Source organism: Nothobranchius furzeri, chromosome 9 (genome assembly GCF_043380555.1).
Source record: "Nothobranchius furzeri strain GRZ-AD chromosome 9, NfurGRZ-RIMD1, whole genome shotgun sequence".
Classification (NCBI taxonomy): Eukaryota; Metazoa; Chordata; class Actinopteri; order Cyprinodontiformes; family Nothobranchiidae; genus Nothobranchius; species Nothobranchius furzeri.
In genome coordinates this window covers 8,723,206-8,745,208 of record NC_091749.1, presented here as the reverse complement: position 1 = coordinate 8,745,208, position 22,003 = coordinate 8,723,206, and the positions used below count along the sequence as shown (strand labels likewise).

The 22,003-nt window shown below is 46.8% G+C and overlaps 3 protein-coding genes across 5 annotated transcripts; 1 reads left to right on the top strand and 2 right to left on the bottom strand.

Annotated features, from left to right (window-relative positions):
• Nucleotides 1–67: 67 nt before the first annotated feature.
• Nucleotides 68–1,319, bottom strand: LOC139071722 (P2X purinoceptor 7-like). Its single transcript, XM_070554658.1, has 4 exons — nucleotides 747–1,319; nucleotides 608–674; nucleotides 330–481; nucleotides 68–265 (listed from the first exon to the last, which is right to left on the bottom strand). Exons 1-4 carry the CDS (start codon nucleotides 959–961, stop codon nucleotides 106–108), a joined length of 594 nt encoding a protein of 197 aa, XP_070410759.1. The 5' UTR covers nucleotides 962–1,319; the 3' UTR covers nucleotides 68–105.
• A 205-nt stretch (nucleotides 1,320–1,524) lies between these two features.
• shcbp1 (SHC SH2-domain binding protein 1) lies at nucleotides 1,525–19,387 on the bottom strand. 3 transcript variants are annotated; one of them, XM_015977151.3, is made up of 13 exons: nucleotides 19,128–19,387; nucleotides 16,558–16,773; nucleotides 16,368–16,483; nucleotides 16,083–16,291; nucleotides 15,920–16,015; nucleotides 15,604–15,834; nucleotides 15,341–15,518; nucleotides 10,930–11,050; nucleotides 4,234–4,365; nucleotides 3,763–3,881; nucleotides 3,554–3,640; nucleotides 2,174–2,309; nucleotides 1,525–2,107 (listed from the first exon to the last, which is right to left on the bottom strand). In XM_015977151.3, exons 1-13 carry the CDS (start codon nucleotides 19,330–19,332, stop codon nucleotides 1,821–1,823), a joined length of 2,133 nt encoding a protein of 710 aa, XP_015832637.3. In that variant the 5' UTR covers nucleotides 19,333–19,387; the 3' UTR covers nucleotides 1,525–1,820. The 3 variants fall into 3 exon arrangements, with proteins under 3 accessions (XP_015832637.3, XP_054591261.2, XP_015832638.3); XM_054735286.2 differs by having other exon boundaries at nucleotides 1,525–2,104; XM_015977152.3 differs by lacking the exon at nucleotides 19,128–19,387 and adding an exon at nucleotides 18,219–18,675.
• Nucleotides 18,729–20,856, top strand: tssc4 (tumor suppressing subtransferable candidate 4). Its single transcript, XM_015977153.3, has 2 exons — nucleotides 18,729–18,826; nucleotides 19,449–20,856. The coding sequence occupies exon 2, from the start codon at nucleotides 19,512–19,514 to the stop codon at nucleotides 20,322–20,324; it is 813 nt and encodes a 270-aa protein (XP_015832639.3). The 5' UTR covers nucleotides 18,729–18,826; nucleotides 19,449–19,511; the 3' UTR covers nucleotides 20,325–20,856.
• Nucleotides 20,857–22,003: the final 1,147 nt, after the last annotated feature.

Here is a 22,003-nt window from a genome sequence, read left to right as displayed (position 1 = left end):
GTAAAGAAGTGCATTTACCGTTTTGTGATTTATGCAGCTTTTTATGGACAGGAATCAATACAGGAAATATATATTATAACATTTATTTAATCCAAAAAATATATATTAGTTCAGAGGAGGGAGGAATCCTTTGTATGCACCGTCTTCTGGGAACTCCTGCCTTATTCTGGAGACAGCGCATGACGGGATCACAACACGAACGTGCTGTCCCAGGTAACCCCAACACCACCTGACCACATTCCGGTACGCCAGATGTCTGTAACAGCTGAGAAAGAGGTGGTATGAGTTACAAAGTATTCATAAAAAAAGTAATTTGACAGTTGTCTTACCTGTTGAGCGTAGTCTCCTGCATCTCCCCATAGAGTTGCAGAAAGGTGCCATAAACTGCCTGCAACACGTAGGGATTCAGAGCAACAGCCTCAAAACCAGGATGCTTAGTTATGCAGGAGGTTACACCCACCTGCTGACACCTGAGCATTACCTATGACAAAGAACAACTGATATCAGGGCTATAAGAGTTCAATATTAGTATGATGTTAGTGATTGTGTAACAAATGTGTACATTACAGAATGCTTTTCTCATGGTGGGGTACTTTTATTTTTATACCTTGGGCGTTTCTCTGCAGCACACATTTTCTCTGGCAGACAATGATGTGCAGTGTCCGCAGGTGCACCTGTTGAGGCAGTCATACAATATTACTTTTAGCTAAGCTAAATATAGCTAGCTGTGGCTAAAAGCTACTTACCACTCAGAGACTGGACCCATTCGATACCTTGATACTCCTGCTGGCTCGACTCCAGGGGCCTCTGACAACTCACGAGCTAGTGGCTCAAAAAGATACGGTTCAGGACCGCTTGCTTCCCCCAATAAGCCCTCCTCCCTATCCTCTGCGGAAGAAGGTGGGGAAAAGTCCTCCACCTCGAATGACTGCTCTGAGCTAGTGTCGCTCTCCGTCGCCATCTGTATTCAAATTTCAGTATGTCAATCACGGCCGTAGCTCCGCCTTCTCGGTCTTACAGGAAACGCCTCTTTCGGGGCGCATTTTTCAAATATGAAATGTGGGTGGAGTAAGACTCTGACAGGGGATTACCACTACTTTAAACGACGGTCTGTAGTTTTCTGCCACTAGGGGGCAGTACGTACCTAAATCATAACAAACAAGCTACATTTTTGTGTTCCGTGAGGAGCCTACCAATGAATAGCCGTAAAGGCCCTGGGAGTGTTGAGCGCAATTTTTTAACGAGCTAACTACCTTGTCAGATCGTTCAACCTCCTGCAAAATGACAACAAGCACATCAGACTTCCTTTCATCAGTCAGCAGTAGAGAAAAGCCATATTTCACATTCAGTATTTTTTAAAGCAGCGTTCAATATGTTCATAGAGCTCCTCATTTAGCTTCATGTTTGTGTTTCAATCTTTATTGAACAAATTTTTTTCCTGTAGAAAGCAAGGAGATTGTGACTTAACGGTTTTTTATTTTTATATAACTTGACTAGAAACACCTATGAGTCAGACAACATCAAGAGGTTTTAAAACACTTTAATCTGCTTAGAAATACATGTAGTCATAGCAACGTAAAACATTCGTGTTTAGAAATCAGTTGTTTCTAACCACAAACACACCTGAAAACGTCCCTCAGCCATAAACAACATCCACGGTGAAACGTCACCCACATCACTGATGCTGAAACTACAACCACTGTTAATTCAAACTAAACTACAAAACTGTTCAAAAGGTAAAGCCTGAAGCCAAAAGAAATAAATTAGATAATTTGTGCAAAACGTTCATACATTCTGTATTTCTGTAGTTGTAGGGTGAGTCAGTAGAAGAAGGTGCCAAAGTCGCCTTTGCCATTGCGTCTGAACTGGTTCCCCTGAACTGAAACAAAGATCTGGTGCTCCATCAGATCCTGGACTGGTCGGCTGCAGGACACTTCCTTGTTTCGGCTTATCTGACGGCTGAACTGCCACTTCCTGTTCACAGCGGAAGCCAGGTCCTCCTCCATGCTGTTGGTCTCTGCTGACTTAGGTGTAGCAGGTGCTGAGCTGCTGGTGGACATGTCCGTGGAGGGAATGTCCCCCTTCGATTCAGCTCCAGGACGATCTTCTGTAAACGGACTCATTAAATCCAGTGTTTGCTTTGTGGTGTTGACACAAAGGAAGTTCTGCCTACCTTCTCTCCTCTCAGCCAGAACCTGATATTTTCCATCACCTGGTTTCACCAGAATCACCGCGTAGCCTTCGTTGTTGTGGATGTTGTTGTTCTCCATGGTGATGGCTGGCATCCCATCCAGCGCATTGGCAAAGTCCTACACACACACACACACACACACACACACACACACAGTATATTTGGACAGAGGCAAGGCCTGCCGGGCACTGGTGTCACCGGTCCCTCTGACCACCACCAGCAGGCAAGGCGGGGGATTAGTGTCTTGCCCAAGGACACAACAGCAGAATTCTCTGGTCAGAGCCAGTATAGAACCTGCAACCTTCCGATCACTGGACATCAACTCTACATTCTGAGCCACAGCTGTCAGAAAACAGCAGAATTGTTCTCGTCAGGCAGCTGATCTCAGCTCCAAAGGTAGTTTCTGCCTCCTAAAGTCTCTAAATGTGGTTGTTCATTCAAACAAACCTTTACAGGGCTGTGACAGAATATTAGAAAACCCTGAAAGTGTCTAGTGCTGCCACAATTAGTAGATTTGTCACGATGGCGTCAACAAACAAAATAATCAAACATAAGCGGAGCAGTCGACGTCGTTCATCGAGGCACATGCGCATGTGAGGGCTTCCAGGAGAACCGTTGTGTCACCAGAAAAAAACAAGACATGACAAGCCGGCAACATAGCTCAAAGGTCTGGGAGCATTTCACAAAGATAAAAGAGAAGCTCAACCAGCGCAAAATCTGCAAAGTACAACTCTCCTTTCACCAGAGCACAACAGCGATGCATGGACTTTACAAGGAAGCATGTCGTGTTGGAGCACGAAGCTATTCATCTCTCGTTAGCTGCTAGCATCAACGGCGTGTGACAACAGTAGTGAGGTCCATTTCATTACCTTTAGCACATGTAAGCACATATTTGCTCTAACGTTACAAAAGCTAATGATTTATTGTATCCTGCTAAGTTACAATGCTAAAAAAGCATTCCTCTTCAATGGGTGACTTTGTTACCAAGCCAAAACGCTCTGGTCGAGGCCATTTTTGACTTGTTGGTGATGGACGCGAGACCCCTGCTGTTTGATAAGCTGTCATCTTGCCAGGTGTGTAATCCAAAAACGCTCAAGCAGGTGCTGCACAGCAGCAGCAGCAGCAGGACGTGAGGTGACAAAACGCAGCGAGGCTGGAGGACACTGATCAGTTTATGACCTTATTAAAGGATCAAGCAGAAGTCACACTATCGGACGCTGAGGAAGGCATGCTAGTGTGGCAACATCACTTCTGGAGAACCAGCCATGTTCTCTGGAACAGAATATTCTGCTGCTCTGAAACTCATCAGACTCCAGAGCAGCAGGCTGAGGTTCCTGTTTCTGACTCCACATGTCGACCCACCTTGATCAGAATCCCGTCTCTACAGTGATGGATGCTGTTTCCAACCAGACTGCAGACACTTCCTGGGTAGATTTCCACACCAGCTCCCTGTGAACAGCCACATGACCAATCACAATTGCTCCTGTGGTGGAACGTGCAGCGGTGAGTTTATCTTCAGAAGAGAGGCAGCAAGACTGACTCGGAGGGCACAGTCACCGTGCAGCACTCACCTTGGAGCCGTACAGATCACACACATTCATGGTGAGGCGTGCAGATGTTTGCACAATCACACCGGTGGTCTGACACTGCAGCACACAGTTCTCCATGTTCAGAGTTCCTTTACGCACACCTGATGAACAGCAGACAGCAAAACAGGTCAACCTGAGCATGTTCCTGTGGTCCATGAGGCTGAAGACACCTCCAGAGTAAAGTGAGAAATCAGATGTTTGACATTGTTTGGCTCAAACGAACGGATCATGTCCACACTGTGAATAAAAAGCTCTGGAGGTCATCGGGTCTCTCTAGGTTCTTTGTTCTGTACTCCCCAGTGTTCACACTTGAGCAGAGGAATGGCACCATGGGGGGACAGCTGACTGGGGTGAACTTTATTAGTCTAAACATGGCCAGTGTGAAAAGAGCCGTGGTGTTTTGCTGACGGTTGGACAGCATTTGTGAAAAGGAAAGCAGAAGGAAGTACGCACACAGAATGCCCTCAATGGCGTCATGCTGAATGAACTTGATGTTGGAGAGTCGGACGTCCGCCCCCGTCGACTCCACAAATGTGCTGCCTTTGGTTTTCTTCTCAATCACTATTTCGTCAGGAAATCCAAAACCTAGAACACAAGACACAAGCAGTCGATACACACTATACTGTGTGTGTGTGTGTGTGTGTGTGTGAGAGGGACTGTGGTTGGCCCGAGGACTTTTCCCATCAGGTAGGGGGACAGTGTTAACTGATATGTTTGAACACAAGTTAGAAAATGATGCTAATCAGTGGTGTCTACCTCTTCTGGTTTATTTGTCTCATTGTGGAAACCGTGTTCACTCGCCGAGACGAGGGTTACCGGGGCCCCCTTCTGGAGCCAGGCCTGGAGGTGGGGCACGTTGGCGAGTGCCTGGTGGCCAGGCTTTCATCCATGGAGCCCAGCCGGGCACAGCCCAAAGAGGAAACGTGGGTCCCCCTTCCCATGGGCTCACCACTCGTGGGAGTGGCCAAAGAGGTTGGGTGCAGTGTGTGACGGGTGGTAGTCGAGGGCGGGGACCTTGGCTATCTGATCCTCGGCTACAGAAGCTGGCTCTTGGCACATGGAATGTCACCTCTCTGGTGGGGAAGGAGCCTGAGGTGGTGTGTGAGGTTGAGAGGTTCCGACTAGATATAGTCGGACTCACCTCAACGCATGGCTCTGGAACCAGTTTCCTTGAGAGGGGTTGGACTTTCTACCACGCTGGAGTTGCTCCCACTGAGAGGCGCCGAGCAGGGGTGGGCATACTAGCTGCCCCCCATCTTGGTGCCTGTACATTGGGGTTTACCCCAGTGAATGAGAGGGTAGACTCCCTCCGCCTGTGCGTGGGGGGACGGGTTCTGACTCTGGTCTGTGCTTATGCACCAAACTACAGTTCAGACTACCCACCCTTTTTGGAGACCTTAGACGGGGTGCTTGAAAGCGCTTCTTCTGGTGACTCCGTCATTCTGCTGGGGGACTTTAACGCTCACGTGGGCAACGACAGTGGGACCTGGAGTGGTGTGGTTGGGAGGAACGGCCCCCCTGACCTGAATTCGAGTGGCGTTTTGTTATTGGACTTCTGTGCCAGTCATGGATTGTCCATAATGAACACCATGTTCAAACATAAAGGTGTCCATATGTGCTCTTGGCACCAGGATACCTTAGGCCATAGCTCGATGATCGGCTTTGTTGTTGTTTCGTCTGACCTGCGGCCGCATGTCTTGGACACTCGGGTGGTGAGTTGGCTCAGATGGTGGGGGAGGATGCGGGTCAGACCAGGCAGGCCCAAACGTATCGCGAGGGTCTGCTGGGAACATCTGGCAGAGTCTCGTGTCAGAAGGAGCTTCAATTCCCACCTTCGACAGAACTTCCAAAATTTTTCGGGGGAGGCGGAGGACATTGAGTCTGAATGGACCCTGTTCCGTGCCTCCATTGTTGAGGCGGCCGACCGAAGCTGTGGTCGCAGAATCGTCGGTGCCTGTAGTGGTGGCAACTCCCGAACCCGCTGGTGGACACCGGCGGTTAGGGATGCTGTCGAGATGAAGAAAAGAGTCCCATCAGGTCTTTTTGGCCTGTGAGACTCCAGAGGCAGCTGACGGGTACCAGCAATCCAAGCAGAACGCAGCTCGGGTGGTCACCAAGGCAAAAACCCGGGCATGGGAGGAGTTCGGTGAGACCATGGAGCAAGACTGCTGTACGACTTCGAGGAGATTCTGGCCCACCATCCGGCACCTCAGGGGGGGAAAGTAGTGCACTACCAACACTATCGATAGTGGGGACGGTGTGCTGCTGACCTCTACTCAGGACGTTGTGGATCGGTGGGCAGAATACTTCAAATACCTCCTTAATCCCACCGACACGTCTTCATCCCACCGACATGTCTTCCAGTGAGGAGGCAGGGGGACTTTGGGTTGGCTTCTCAAGTCTCTGGTGCTGAGGTCACTGAGGTGGTTAAAAAGCTCCTCTGTGGCAAGGCTCCAGGGGTGGATGAGATCCGCCTGGAGTTCCTTAAGGCTCTGGATGTTGTGGGGCTGCGTTGGCTGACGCGGCTCTGCAATATCGCGTGGACATCGGGGGCAGTCCCAATGCACTGGCAGACCGGGGTAGTGGTCCCCTTATTTAAAAAGAGGGACCGCAGGGTAGGGCTGCTCAATTAATCGAATTTTAATCACAATTACGATCTGAGTTTTGAACAATTATACAAACCGATTATTTGCTCCTCCCACTTGCGCTGCCCTGAGTTGCAAATGAAGCGCTCCTCCCACAGTGTTGCCAACTTGGCGACTTTGATGCCATTTCTAGCAGCTTTTCAGACCCCCTTCTTGACTTTTTAAATCTTAAAAGTACCTAGCAAACACCTCAGAAACATCTCTGGTAACCCTTAGCTACTTTCTGGATAATTGTCGTTGACATTTCCTGCAGGTTAGCTAAACACTCCGCCTGCGCTCCGGATCGTTCTTCAGGACATTAGGAAAGGGAATGATGTAGTGATGTGTCAGTCGCTAAAGAAACAGCTCTCAGAGCCGGCTCCCTGTTGGATTAACCAGAGTGAGTGACACGCACACCGCACCTGCGGACTCCTGAGCCGCTAAAAACAGCTAAATGTGCGTGTGCGGCGCGCTAAACACACGTGCAGCTTGCCCCGATTGCTGTGAGACCAGGTTGGGGGGTGGGGGGTGCAGATGTGGTTGGGACAATTATTACATTAACTGATGGACTTGTAAATAAATAGTTTATAAATAAAGTAGAAATAAGTTCCTCACGCTGATAAATAATAACTAATCTCTCTGAGGACACGGTGCTTGTGCACTCTCCTACAGCACCTTGACACGACTTCAATAAATGTTATGCAACATTTTGTGAACATCAATTTATTTGCATTTGTTTGTTATAAATGCCACTGCATAATTCTTGCTGTCAGTATTTGCAAGATATTGGTATTTGGGTCTGTACTGGTTAGACTTAAATGAGTTAAACCAAGGTCTATAGCCCTAGGGTCCTAAACTATGAGCTGTAAGTATATTGGTCTTTTTATACTGGGAATCAGGCGTTATTTTAGTGATCATCTTGTTTCTTATTTATTTTTGTCCTGATTGTGCCCTGAGCAATTTTATGACTGAATAAAAACAAATAAAATCAACATAAATTGAAAAATCGTCCTAAATAATCGAGATCTCAATTTCAGTCACAATAATCGTGATTATTGTTTTTGCCATAATCGAGCAGCCCTACCGCAGGGTGTGTTCCAACTACAGGGGGATCACACTCCTGAGCCTTCCTGGTAAGGTCTGTTCAGGGGTTTTGGAGAGGAGGGTCCGTCGGATTGTTGAACCTCAGATTCAGGGGGAGCAATGTGGTTTTCGTCCTGGCCGTGGAACACTGGACCAGCTCTATACCCTTAGGGGTATTCTGGAGGGTGCGTGGGAATTTGCCCAACCAGTCTACATGCTTTTTGCAGATGACGTGGTCCTGTTGGCTTCATCGGAACGTGATCTTCAGCTTTCGCTGGAGCAGTTCCCAGCTGAGTGTGAAGCAGCTGGGATGAGAATCAGCTCCTCTAAATCTGAGACCATGGTATTGAGTAAGAAAAGGGTAGAATGCCTTCTCCGGGTCAGGGATGAGGTCCTGCCCCAAGTGGAGGAGTTTAAGTATCTCAGGGTCTTGTTCACGAGTGAGGCAAAACTGGAGCGTGAGATCGATAGGCGGATTGGTGCTGCATCTGCAGTGATGCGGGCGTTGTACCGGTCTGTCGTGGTGAAGAGAGAGCCGAGTCAGAAGGCGAAGCTCTTGATTTACCGGTCGATCTACGTTCCCACCCTCACCTATGGTCATGAGCTTTGGGTAGTGACCGAAAGAACGAGATCACGGATACAAGTGGCCGAAATGAGTTTTCTCCGAAGAGTGGCTGGGCTCTCCCTTAGAGATAGGGTGAGAAGCTCGGTCATTCAGGAGGGGCTCGGAGTAGACCCGCTGCTCCTCCACATCGAGAGGAGCCAGTTGAGGTGGCTTGGTCAGGATGCCTCCCTGGTGAGGTTTTCCGGGCACGTCCAACTTGGAGGAGACCTAAAGGTAGACCCAGGACACGGTGGAGGGACTATGTCTCTCACCTGGCCAGGGAACGCCTTGGGGTTCCCCCGGAGGAGCTGGCCCAAGTGGCTGGGGAGAGGGAAGTCTGGGCCTCTTGCCTTAGGCCAGGGATTCCCAAAGTGTGGTGCGCGAGCTGCCGCTAGGGGGTGCGCGAGGTGAAAAGTGTAATGGCTGCGGAGCTCAGAGAAGTCTGTCATATGTCACTATTATTGTAGAAACTCATTTGTGGGTGGGCCAAAGAAAAAGTAAGTGGGCCCAATAAATGTAATTGAAAACAAGTATATTTTTGCGCGCGTGTCCTCCACATGCGCCCTAGCTTCATAATAACAATGCGCCGAGCTTCAGCACTCTGGCCTGCGCACGCCGATATGTTCCGTATTTGATCATTTTTAACGGTGTTGGAGGAATCTGAAGGTGAGTCATTCTGGCAGATTGTAATTAACACCTGTCTCATGCAGGTGTTCTGACATTGTAAACCTCACACACAGAACATTGTGGATGTAACTAAATAACAAGAAATGATTCCCATTCAGGGTATTGACAGCGCGCTGAAGATCTGAAGTTCAGAGTGCTTCTGTCAGAAGTCAGACGCATTCCAGCAGAACCACGGCTCACGGGTGCACAAGTGAGCACATCTGGGCTGGGCAGAAGTAATTTTACAACATTGGTTTAAATAGCGCCAAGAACGAGATGCGGTGACTTGAGCGGCCCATGGAGCTGTGCCGCGCGCGCGCACACACACACACACACACACACACACAGATTCAATAAGCGCGCACGCTGCTTTAACTCCGGCGCGCCGTCAGACTGAAGGCAGAAATGAACGCTGCCTCCACCACGATAAAAACTTTTAAGAGGTTATTTTTCATTCAAGGTCAAATTAAGATATTAGCTTCTGGGATGAGTCGGGTCCGCTCCAGCCAGTGACTCCTCATGAACCTGACTACATCTCCTGTTACTGCAGCATGTGTTGTTCCAGTCAGCGTGGCAGCGGATCGTAGATTCAGCCACACCATAAAACAGCAATAAGTCGGTCTGAGGTAAAAGTGAACATCATGGCTATATCTTGTCCCCTATTGACATTTGACTACGCACAAGCAGGTGATCAGCTCAGGTTTACGCAGAACAGAAGGAAGGAGAGCGCTCTGGCCGCACAGGTTAAACGTTCCTACTTTAAGAAAACCGTTAAATTGTATTGTTTATGTGCTACCTGGGCACTCTAAATATTTATTTAAAATTAGATCAAAGGAAATTGTAATAGTATCGAATGTTTATTAATTACTATTTAAAAAATGAAAGTGATGGGGAATTTTTTTTTAACCCTGTCTGTTTAGCTTGACATCTGAGACATTATATATATATATATATATATACATATATATATATATATATATATATGTATATATATACATACATATAGAGCCATGCCCTGATGTGGGGGGTGGGTGGGGGTGCGTCGACATGGTCGGGACATAGAAGGGGGTGCGCGGCTAAATAAGTTTGGGAACCACTGCCTTAGGCTACTGCCCCCGCGACCCGACTCCGGATAAGCGGATGAAAATGGATGGATGGATGTGGAGCCTGCAGTGACATCTGCAGGTGATCAGTGTAAAAATCTGTTTACTGTGTGTTTCGATCTGAACTACTCCCCCATCTCTATTAATTATGTAAAAGACCTCCCTGTGGGCCTGAGTGTGAACGAATGCCTAGCATGTCTGCTCTGGTGCTCCTGTGTCTGGGAGGGAGGAGTTTGTTTGAGGAGTAGGCCAAGTGTTCAGTGAGTTTGATATGAAACGGAGCAGAAAGTCCCAGAGTCAAAAAGCACATTGTTCAAAAGCAGGTTTCCCAGTAATGAGACAGGTTCATGCTGAAACCCAAAGAAGGCTGCGACACAGACAAGGCGCTGGGGGGGTTCTGATACACACAAGCTAACTGCCTTTACAGCACATTACATGAAAGCCTTCATTACTTGTTCTCTGAATTTCAAGGACAAAAGTAACTAAGGAAGTCTGAAGGACCTTTTTGAAAAGGTTTCTTTTTCTGTCATTCAGTTGTGGAAAACCGAATGAGAACTGAAAAACTGCTTAAACCTGCGTTTTTCATTGTGGGCTGATCTATATTATTAAAATGAGTTTGATAGGTCCAAAGAGCCTGAGATAAGCTGTGGTAAGCTTTTGCTGTTTGCGTGTTCACGTTGAATTCAAATAGAACATTTAGCACATGAAATCTATGATGATAATAATGGTTGTATTTAAATCTAACAGTGATGTTAGACTAGAAGATTTCCTATTATTTTATCTTGTTACATTTCACAACGTAGGAGTCTCTGACCCACATTTGGTCACCCTACATGACGTAGAAGAGACTGGCTTTTACTCACTCCATTGTTTTCAATTCTGCAGCTATTTGATGACTTTTCACATTCAGCATGCATGTGCTGTTCAGCGTGACCAACCATATTAATAAAGACAAGCTTCCTCACAGGACTGTGCCTTACACGTAGAGGCCAGCTGTGTTACAGCACGATCCGTGTTCCATTAGCCGTCACACTCACAGCCTCCCAAACCACTGCCCGCCAGTGTTTACCTTCCATAGTGATGGAATCTGGAATGAAGATAGAGCTGCTGACACTGTAGCGTCCAGGGAGAAGGATCACCACGTCGTCCTGGTGGCACGCATCTACAGCCGAGACCGGTTCTCTGTGGAACTGAAGGAGAAGACACAACTCGCAGTCTCCGACCACATACCAACACCTGCCTTCAAGGGCTCAGAACATTTAGTCAAAAAACTCACACACGAGGCCCATTTGTTCTTTTACAGGGTTGTCCCACTCCCACGGGAAGTTGAGTCTGTTGCCACAGTCCCCAGTTAGATAAGTGGGAAAAAGCATTTTAAAACCAGCCCAGTCATTCTTATCAGGCAGTATTCTGTTTGCTTTAGCTTAGCATAAACAATGTGAGTGAATGGTAACAGCTAGCATTCCACGTGAAAATAATTCAACAAGGATCCAAATTTTTTCATTGTATTTCTCTGCTCCGACGTACTCCTAATGATGATCCAGATACGGACTTATTTACTCCACAGGTGTTGATGGAGGAAATGGCATGGCACCAGGCCGCTGTCCCAAGAATAATTAATGTAATGGGATTAGTCATCTGCCACCAAGTAATTGGACGATCTATGATTGAGGGAAGGTGCCAATATAAACAGAGCCTGGGGTGGTGCAACCGCGATCTTTGCTTTGGCTCAACTTCCGCTTCCTTGGTGAAGTGTAATTGTGTACGGGACTCCGGCGTGTCGGACTGTGAGTAATATCTAAAACGCTGCAGTAGCTGCATGGAGTCTAGTATTTATTGGTTGTTCCTGCCGCAGGAATTGTTGCATGTGTTCCTCCCAGAGGAACGGAAGGCTTCTCTTTATCCTATGTGCTTCATAGAAGTGGTATGTACATCTGCGCTCCTCTTTCCACTTAGCTGTGGCTGTAGGGTAATGCTAATGAATGTGTCTTCCAGATTGAGGAAGGGGTGTGTCTTCACGGGAGACTGTTATTCTGCTGCTTTTCTGCACCGTTCCATCAGATCCCCGTTTTCCTGTTGTTCATCCGGTGCTGGACCATCATCCAGTTCCAAGGCCTCTCTACCCCGCTGCTCGGGCTGGTTAAACAGGGGATCGGCTGAGACCATCGGGAGCGGCTTTTCTCTCTAACTCCTTTGGACCGAGTACCAGCGGAGGACCTACACCCGGTGTGGGTGCGGGTATTTCGACAAGGGGCTTCGGGCCCTACCGGCAGCCGGCGTCAGCACGGGAGCTTATAAGGACGGCTGAAGCTCAGGCTAAGAGACTGGTAGTGTGTGTGTGTGTGTGTGCAGGCGAGCTGTATGCTGGCATATTTCCTGATGGCCTGTCCACCCAGCTGTTGCTGTGTTTTATTGTTGTGTGTGTGTGTGTGTGTGTGTGTGTGTGTGTGTGTGTGTGTGTGTGTGTGTGTGTGTGTGTGTGTGTGTGTGTGTGTGTGTATCTGGATTCTCATCATGCTCTTTGTTTTCCGTTTATTTAGGCTGTGAGCTGACAGTGGTGGTCGAGCCCTGGTGGTGGTCCCATCGGATGGTGTACGTGTGCTCCACAGTCACTTCACCCCCGAATGCATGCACGTGTGATTGGGGTGAAATTACTTGTGGTTTGTAGTGTGTCTAGAGAGTGAAGCTCTGGGCTCTATTTTAGGCAGTCCCATTAGTCAGCCTCAGCCTAGGTTGATTTGGTTTTAATTAGTTTTCATCCGTTAGGTGCATGGTATTTTTGGTAGATGATTTAAACTCATTTTGTTTTCCTTTAATAAATCTCTGCATGTGTGGAATGGAACTCCGTCTCAAGCTTGATCTGTAAAACTGAACTAACGTGCCTTTAGGTTCAGCTGGTTTTGGTTCCTGATTATCAGGGGGCGTTGAATTTTAAATTGATAATGTGGTGAGGGCGCCACCTAAACATCACCGACTAATTTTAATGACTTTTGCATGCAAAATGCTAATTGTTACCATTCACCTACATAGTTTATGCTAAGCTAAAGAATATTTGACTGGGCTGTTTGTAGCTTTATATCGTCCACCAGGCCCTTACTCCGAGTTTTTGGATCAGATCTCAGATTTTTATCTGATTTGGTGCTAAATACTGATAAGGTCATTGTAGTGGGGGATTTTAACATATATGTGGATATTGAAAATGATAGCCTCAATGTAGCCTTTAGTAATATCTTAGACTCAATTGGTTTTACCCAAAGAATACATAGCTCCACCCACTCCTGCCATCATACATTAGACCTTGTGCTGACTTATGGCATAGAGTGTGAGGAAATAACGATCTTTCCACATAATCCAGTTCTCTCGGACCACTTTCCGATAACCTTTGAGCTTTTTATAACTGAGTTTTCGAGACATGAAAGTAAATTTCACTATAGTCGGTCTCTATCTGACAACGCAGTTGCATCTTTTAAATCAACTGTTCCATCTTTACTGTCCTCAGCATCTCAGAGGAACGTAGCGGAGGGCAATATTTTCAGTTCTAGCCCCTCACAAATTGATGCCTTAGTTCATCATGTTAATTCCTCTTTACGTGTGGCATTAGATGATGTTGCCCCTTTAAAAAAGAAGGTAATTAGGGACAGGAAGTTGGCTCCCTGGTTTAATTCTCATTTACAAGCTTTAGAACAAAACTCTAGAAAATTGGAGAGAACATGGCGCTCTATGTACCATGAGGAGGCCTACCTATCCTGGAAAAATAGTCTTGTGCTTTATAAAAATAAGCTTCGACAAACTAGAACTGCTTATTATATCCATTGCTAATTGAGGAGAATAAGAATAATCCTGAATTTCTTTTCAGTACAGCTGCTAAACTTACACAGAATCATATCTCTGAGCCATCTATTCCCTTAGCCCTCAGCAGCAATGACTTCATGGGATGTTTTTTTCAAGTAAAATTAATTCTATTAGAAACAAAATCTTTAGCATCCTCCCTAATGCGATTTCTTCTTCCTCAGTAAGTGAGGCAGCATCAGAGGTGACTGTAGAACCTCATCTGTGTTTGAACCGTTTTGATCCAGTTGAGCTTTCAGAGTTATCAAAAATATTAGCTTCATCTAAACCTTCAACTTGCATTTTGGATCCAATCCCCACCAAATTATTTAAAGATGCATTTCCTTTGGTTACTGCTCCCATTCTAGATATAATCAATCTATCCTTAGTAAATGGATATGTACAACAAGATTTTAAGGTTGCTGTACTCAAACCTTCACTTAAAGGGGCATTATGGAAGTTTGACAGCCAAAACATGTATAGAAATAATAAATGTCTTCTTCATACATTCTCCTGCAATGCCCTGGTCCTGTAGAATGAGCCCTGGCATTTTTACTGTGATTGCCTGTTTTTCTGTAAAATCACAGAAAAAGAGAGATGCTCGGGTCGAACAGGCTGCTTCATGCGCGTTCACGCTCAGGCATCGCCCGTAGCATTTGCTATCCGTAGCTTTAGCAGCAGAGAGAGAGGCAGCGCCAACTCAGCGACTTTGTCGCTGTTCCTAACGCCTAGTGATGAACCTAGCTACATTTCTGAGGACCCTTAGCTACTTTCTTCTAGATATTTTCTGCAAATTAGCAACAAAATAGCCATTTTCACTCTGAACTGTTCTTTGGATTGATGTCGTTTCAGCTGTCATCATGGATATAAATATTACAGATAAATGAAATGTCACATAAGCTCACCTAGTAAGATGTCCGACTTTCATCCAGTCGACTTTGGTTCGATTCCAGGTGTGAACAATTTGTTATTTGGAGTTCCGTTTTACATTAATGATATATATTTTTTACAGTATTATGACACCCACATTTTTTGAGACTCCTGTCCTCTGTCTTCCGGCCAGGGAGGAGCAAACACAGCGAAAGAAACATGGAGGGACAGAACGTAAACTGCGGGACAAGTGTGGGTGTTTAATCTCATTATAAAAAGTGTCTGTGTTAAACGCCCCCCACAGGTGCCACTCACGGTGCTCAGAACCGTTTCGCTGCTGTGCGGGAGATGTGTGTGTTACATTCGTGGACCGTTTCACTGCCATGAGAGTGTGGAAGGGGGTAATAGCGCACGAAGAGTTTCAGTGCCGTGCGTCGGTCGTGAAAGCGGGGTTGTTTGGTGGGGTGATTACATAGCCGTGGCGCTGTGCCACGCCTGAGCCTATGTAGGGCAAACACCGAGCCATTCTGTTATACAATCTCAGGATGAATTTAAAGTCACGTTTGTTTTATGTCTGATCTTTTCCGCTCGATTCCATTCATTTAAAATCACTTGATCGGGTCCAATTTGTGATCACATGATCAGATCGGAGCAGCTCTAGGAAGAAGCAATGTTCACTGACGGAAACCACGAGGATTTAACAAACTGGAGAAAACTAGCACCGTGAGTTTCAGACCAGGAGCGAGTCCAGGTGGATGACTCGTAGACGTGGAGATACTGACCTGGATCTCGGTGTCCTCAGTCGAGCACAGAGGCATCAGCCGTGCACTGAGGAGGGACTGGAGCAGGACGGTGCAGCAGGATTCTGTCACCACATGAACCACCTTCAGACCCGATGATCTGAGCCCACGGCTCTGTAGGTTTTGCTGCCAGGAGTTTCCTTTGTAAGCCAGGACATACCTGTGGGAGAGTCGGGTTCATGTGTGGAGGGATGGTTATTAGACAGTAGGGAGGGACGTGAGAGGGAGGACAAAGGACAGAGTACCTCAACAGGGGGTTCTCAATGATGCGGAGCTTTCTTTTGAATGTCTCCAGCTGGTCGTAGAGCTTCAGGCCCTCCACCATGGACACGTTGTCCAGCTCCGAGTCGGAGTCAACGCTGAGGCTGCTGCGTAGCTGTGAAAACTGCTGGAAGCACTTGGAACAGTTTTCCAGTAAGGAGCGGTACTCCGCCACCAGGCCGACAGGGACTCTGTCCTCCAGGATGTCGTAGAAACTAAGAAAGATTTTAAAATGTGATTCAGGAATAGGGACAAATATTCACAGGTAGAACTTATCCCAGAAGCTCTGGATCTTCTCACAGTCTCAGACGAGGCTCCACACAGCGGACAAAATAGTCAAAGTCGTCATCTTCATCCTCCTCATCCCACTCCCTCCAGATGTGTTTATAGAAAAAACTGCAAAAGAGAAAACACTGTCGCCAAGCACGTGAAACCGGTGCAGTCCCATTCAGCAGAGACCTACCGGAGGTGTTCAAGAGCCAGAGCGGTCTGAACAAAGTCCCCAGACTCATCATATACCACCTGCAGCTCCTGCAGGTGAACTTTGTACTGAGTGGCTTCTAGCAGAGAGAGCATGGCCTCCTCAGTGATCTCACAGCCTCTGGTGACACACTTCAGAGGCAGCGAGAGCTCCACCCAGGCTTTCAGATTCTTCAGGTCCAAATCGGTCACCTGGAACAGAATCATACAGAAGAGCTGCAGAAAACCTGCAGTAATGGAGTTTAGATTCACATGCAACTGCTCTCACCTCCACCAGGACGTCAAACGCATCTGTGCACCATAAGGCCATCCAGTCACACGGCTCCAGCACCTTCTCCAGGTAGTCTGCTGTGAAAGCCTTCACTTCTGAGGGCTTACAATCCCCTACACACACACAAACACAGAACAACCAGTCAAAATAGACCCAAACACAGTGATCATGCTGGAGCTTCAGGTACCAAGCATGTAGTCCTGGTAGGCCTTGAACCGCTCGTAGAACAGCAAGCTGCTGGTCTGGAAGGTGTCCGGAAGGCTTGAGCGCCCTCCTTCATGGTGCTCACACCTCTGCAGCTGGGTTCCCGACTTCTCACCGCTTAAGTGGTCTGTGCCACTGTCATCATCATCCTCCTCCTCCTCCTCATCAGCAGCCTCTTTGTCTTCATTCTGAAACAGGACTGCAGGGATACATCATGTTATTCTGGGTGACACACACACACACACACACACACACACACACACACAAAGTTCAGCTTTAATCATTTTCATTCTATACAAAATCTGCTGCTTTTAGCAGCATTAATGTCAGCTGATCGGTTATCGGCCACAACAGTGATGTTGGTATCGGCACACAAATGTCATATCGGTGCTTCCAGACACTAGGTTACTAAGACTGCTCCAGAATTTGACTCCTAGAACTGAAACTCATAAATAATTAGCCCTCATCTAGCTAAGATCATTCATAAAGGGAGCCTAAGGCTCCTCCCCTTGGATCAGCTCATGGGTCCCTGAACGAGGCGATAGAAGATGCTGGTCCGCTTTGCCTCACTAGCACGTATGTTGTACTTCAGTTTGATCATTTGAAGTCATATACTTTACGACGTCTCCACTGGTGGAGCTGCTACTCACCACATGGAGATTTTAGCGGTTATCTCCTGGTTTAATGCTCCGTCTTGCTCTGGCATCTGTATGTTGGTTCTAAATTAATCTCTTCTGTGTGTCTGGTTTGATGACGTCAGCTTAGTGAGACATACATTTGTAGTCCTCTACGTTTTTTCACACAAAACCTAAAATAACTTTTGCCGCCACTGGAGAATAAGCATGTTCTTGGCATATATATTAAAAGAGTTTAGTGCATTTGTTAGAAGAGTTTGTGGCGACTGTAATAGCTTCTTCAAGGTGTAAATATTGGATCCATTTTGTTTTTAATCCATTTCTCATGTTTCAACACAACAAGCTGTAGAAAATACTTCAGATCATAATGAATTATGTTATAACGCTGTTTACCCATCACAACTACAAATGTTATTACACTCAGTTCTGCACCATTTAAACATTATAGTTGTTTTTAACATCATAAACTTACTTTTATGTAATGATCTTGTTCAGCAGTTTTGAACTGTAATCATTCCTCTTTTGGGTGTTTTTAATAAACTCTTGAACAGAACAAGTTAAGGTTATTATCCCCAAAAGTGGGGCATTTGCACAGTCATGGCAGAAAGTGGACAGTATAAAATAAAAGCAACAAAAGAATGAAAACTATAACAACGGAGAAGTACACTAGTTCACTAAACAGGCAGCCATCTACAAATATAAGTATTAATATGTGTGAGTGTGTAGAAAATAAAAGGTATGTGTATGTAAATTTTTAAATTTGATAAATATATGTATATACACAGAGTTTTATATGTACATACGTTGATATGAGAAAATTGCGCGCCTGAAGTATACAAAGATTAAACATAAACGTTTATAGTGCATTGGATGTGAGTGTTTATTAATCCGTGTGCGTGGTCAAGAAAAGTAATATAGCAGCAACAGAACACCTTTTTTTAATAAACAACAGCATAACACACAGCCAACAGCTGGTTGGCATTAGCCTAACTAAACATCTAGTCCAGACCTTGAGTTGTGTCCGCTTCGGAGGAGCCGCTTCCAGCCTCCAGCTCGGCTGTAACGGTGGAGTCTAGGTCCACCACCACCATGTCCGACATGTCACTAACTCTACACGTTGGTTCCCCTTGTTCTAGCTCCATGGAGACTAACCGATGTTTATTTTAACGGAGCAAAACGCACACACCCAGCTCAGCTCTGTTCCACTAACGCGATCAATAGCGTCAGACACTCACTTTTAAAATATCCCGGTCAGAAAGTCGACAGCCAATCAGGAGTTAGTTTTCTTCTTCTTCCTTGGCGGTTGGACGGCAGTCTGGATTCCATCTTGCTGAATTGCCGCCCCCTATCGTGTTGTCAAGGTCTAGTAGCTTAAACAGATTATTTATCCTCATGCACCGTCCCACGGGTTTAGAAAGTTACTGTTTAATTTCATCATCTCTGTTCAATCAACTCGCAGCTTAATCTAACTCACTCATTCAGCTCTGCCTAAAACAAATCTTTCAGAAGTCGTTCACACGAGGAACCGCCGGGGGGCAGCAGCTCCTTTGTGAGCACACCCACAAACAAGAACCATAGAAGAAGCCAAAATAATGTTCCCGAGGAAGCAGCTAGCAGGTAAATGCACTAAAAGCAAACGTTGCTATCCGTTTCACTTTAACCGAACAGCTAAACAGACGTCTTAAACACAACGTGACGTGAACGGGCTCTTTGGATGCTGATCATAATCGAACTAAGTCGCTAAACAGCGACGCATTAGCTTGCTAACACCTGAGGTTTAAAACAAAAACAATTCTGTGGTTGAAATAAGCTGTAAGAAACGTGTTAGGGAAAATAAATAATGTCGAAAATCCGAGTAAACAACAGCAAAAATGTGGTTTTACTTATGTTTATAATACGTTTATATGTCTGGTTTTACCTGTCAGGCAGTTTCCTAAAGTAATGCTTGTTCCTCCATTAAGAGGTGTGTTACCGTATTTACCAGAGTAGAGGTGCACGGAGCAGGTCCCGTTTAAGAAAGAGGGATTCCTCCCAACAATCACCGTTACTTCATAAAGTAAAAGCGTTAGAGTAATCCTGCCTAGGTGTTGTAGCAGATTAAAGACGCTCAGAGACCAGAACATGCGCCAACTTCAGTCTGGGAACATGGACGTTTAAACTCCAGCCTGTCATGGAGGTTGTGGGGAGAACGCATGTGCTAAGGTGTGTAATTCTTTTTGTGGATCTTTTGTCCTTTCAGAATGAGCCTCCTCTCGTCATCACCACTTGGTTTATTTCACTGAGCTTCTGTGTTGGTGTAAAGATGTCCGAGCGGGAACAGGTCAGAGACGACGGTGGGGTGTTTCAGAGCGACGATGTGCTTGAGCTGTCACCCAGCCACGAGTCTGAAGCTGAAGAAGCACCCAGCAGGGCTCCTTTTGACCCAGAGCTGGACCACAGTGATGATGAGGAGGAGGTGGAGGCCAGTGGTCCAGCTCCTATCGCTACGTTCACCCTGACTGGAGGGAACTCCGCCTTCTCCTACCGCAGCCGCAGCATCTTTGACTGTCTGGACACTGTTGACAGGAAGACTGCGCCCAGTCTCAATCAGGAGACTTCCACAAACCGCAGGAAGACGAGTTGTCCTATGCCCACTTGTCCAACACCACCAAAGAAGAGAGGTGTGCCTGATTACTTGGCGCACCCGGAGCGTTGGACCCACTACAGTCTAGAGGACGTGACTGAGAGCAGCGATCAGGACAATAGGAGGACAGCCCACCAGTTCCTGTCCAGCCTGAGACAAGAGACAAATCGTGATCCCCCCTGCAACATCCAGAAGAAGATGATCTTCTCTAGACCAAACCGACCACCAAAAGATCTCATCACAGTGCAGCAGGGAAAGGAGAAGGAGCTACAGCTGAGCCATTTAGCCGAGGAGGAGGAGGAGGAGGATGAAGGCAAACGAAGAGAGGAGACCAGAGGACCAACCGTACTGGAGGATGAAGAAAAGGAGGTGAGTGGAGGTGTGGAGCCAGCAGAAGAGCAGACGATGGAGGAGTCCAGCCTTAGCTTCACCTCCTTCAGGAAGACTAAAACAAAAAACTACAGGAGAAGCTCAGAACAGGAGGATGACTGAAAGTCACTGATCCTGTCCCTGCTGCAGCACGACACCCAGAACCAGGTGAGAGCACAGAGGCCAGTCCCGACTCCAGTACAGCTCAGCAGACAGGTTCACAACATCTGGATGACTGTCCAAGCAGAGCTCAGCAGGCACAAACCCGGGGACCACTCAGAATCGTCCCTGAGAAACGGCGCTGACAACGTCTAGCGTGCTCGCTACCTGCAGCTCTACACCAGTCCTGCTGATGGCGCTGTTGTTATTAGCTACTGCTAATCAGAGGTGGCAGACACATCAGCATTCGACTGCTTCTGTCTGAAATGAAACCACATCACACAGTTTGAACCAACTTGTATGAAAGAAAATAAAAGTTTCTGCTTCCCACAAAAACTAAACACGTAAAAGTTTAAAGAGCAGATCCTCTTTAGCAGCTCGCTGTTGAGCCCGACCACGTTCAGAGTTGCTGTTTGATTCTGTCCCTGATCTCTGACAGGAACACGTGGCATGACCCGTTTCATCTGTCGGCTTTAATAAAGTTGGTGAAAGTCTTCAGGCTCGTCTGTTCATGTGAGGTCAGCTGCAGATAATCAACTCCAACACCGTCATCAATGCAGCTTTACAGCATGACAGCAAATGTTTTTAAAATGCACTTTTACTATGAAAACCTTACTAGGACTAGGAATGTGTTGAGAGGACGACGGCCACGGGGAGGAGCCAAAGCTGACTGCTGCAGCTGAGGTCTCCAGTCGAAAGGCTCAGAGTCCACAGGTCGTGTAAACGACTCGGAGCAGAAAACAAGCGTTTCAAAGGTGACCTGCAGAAACTGCTGTTCGGGAAGGACCTGTGGTCAGAAGCTGTCTGCATGAAATGGATCACTGTGTCCAAATGTCTCCAGGACTGAATCAACCTTGGTTAGTGTGGCAGGGTGGAGAAACGAGGGCCTGGGCGGGATTCGATCCCCAGACTCCGGGTGAGAGTCACGGGCGCTAACCAGTAGCCAGGACCAGTCGAGTCACGGTGACCCGACGCTCACACTGCCACATCAGGATGCAGACGATTTGAGGCGGGACCGTGCTCGGGTCATTACCTGTGTTTGCCTATCAGCTCAGCTGCAGTTACATTTATGATCTGAGCTTTGCATTTTGTCCTCTCGAGAGGACAAGGCCCCATAAAACTACTGGCTGCTTGTTTCTTATCAGAACCTACTGTTTCTGGTTCTCATGAACTGCAGTTGGGTCCATTTTAGCCAACAGAACAGAGCCTGGCTCATCGTGGTCACATGTTTACATCCCTCCCACTGGTGTCCCACAAGGCCAGTCCTCAGTCGGCATGACTGCAGATGTGACTGCCCTGGGAGATCTTCAAGCTAGTTGCTGACTCAACACGGGGGCGGAGCATAGGCTTTAAGTGGCAGCCCACCTACTGGAGAGGGACTGATGTTAATGAAAACACTGAACGACTGAGTCAGACTGACCTCAGCTTTAAACATTAAATTATTTCATCCTCTCGGGTTGAAATTGTGGTCCGGGGACGAGTCAGGAAGCCGTCACTGGTCCTTATGTATTCTGTAGATTTCATAAGGTGTATTGTTATTTTTTATTGTTTCCTGGTGATCAGAGGTTGTCTCCCTGTTATTATTCTGTTTATCTGTAGCACTGTGGCTGTCACCCACATGACCCCTCAAGTCTAAATGTTTT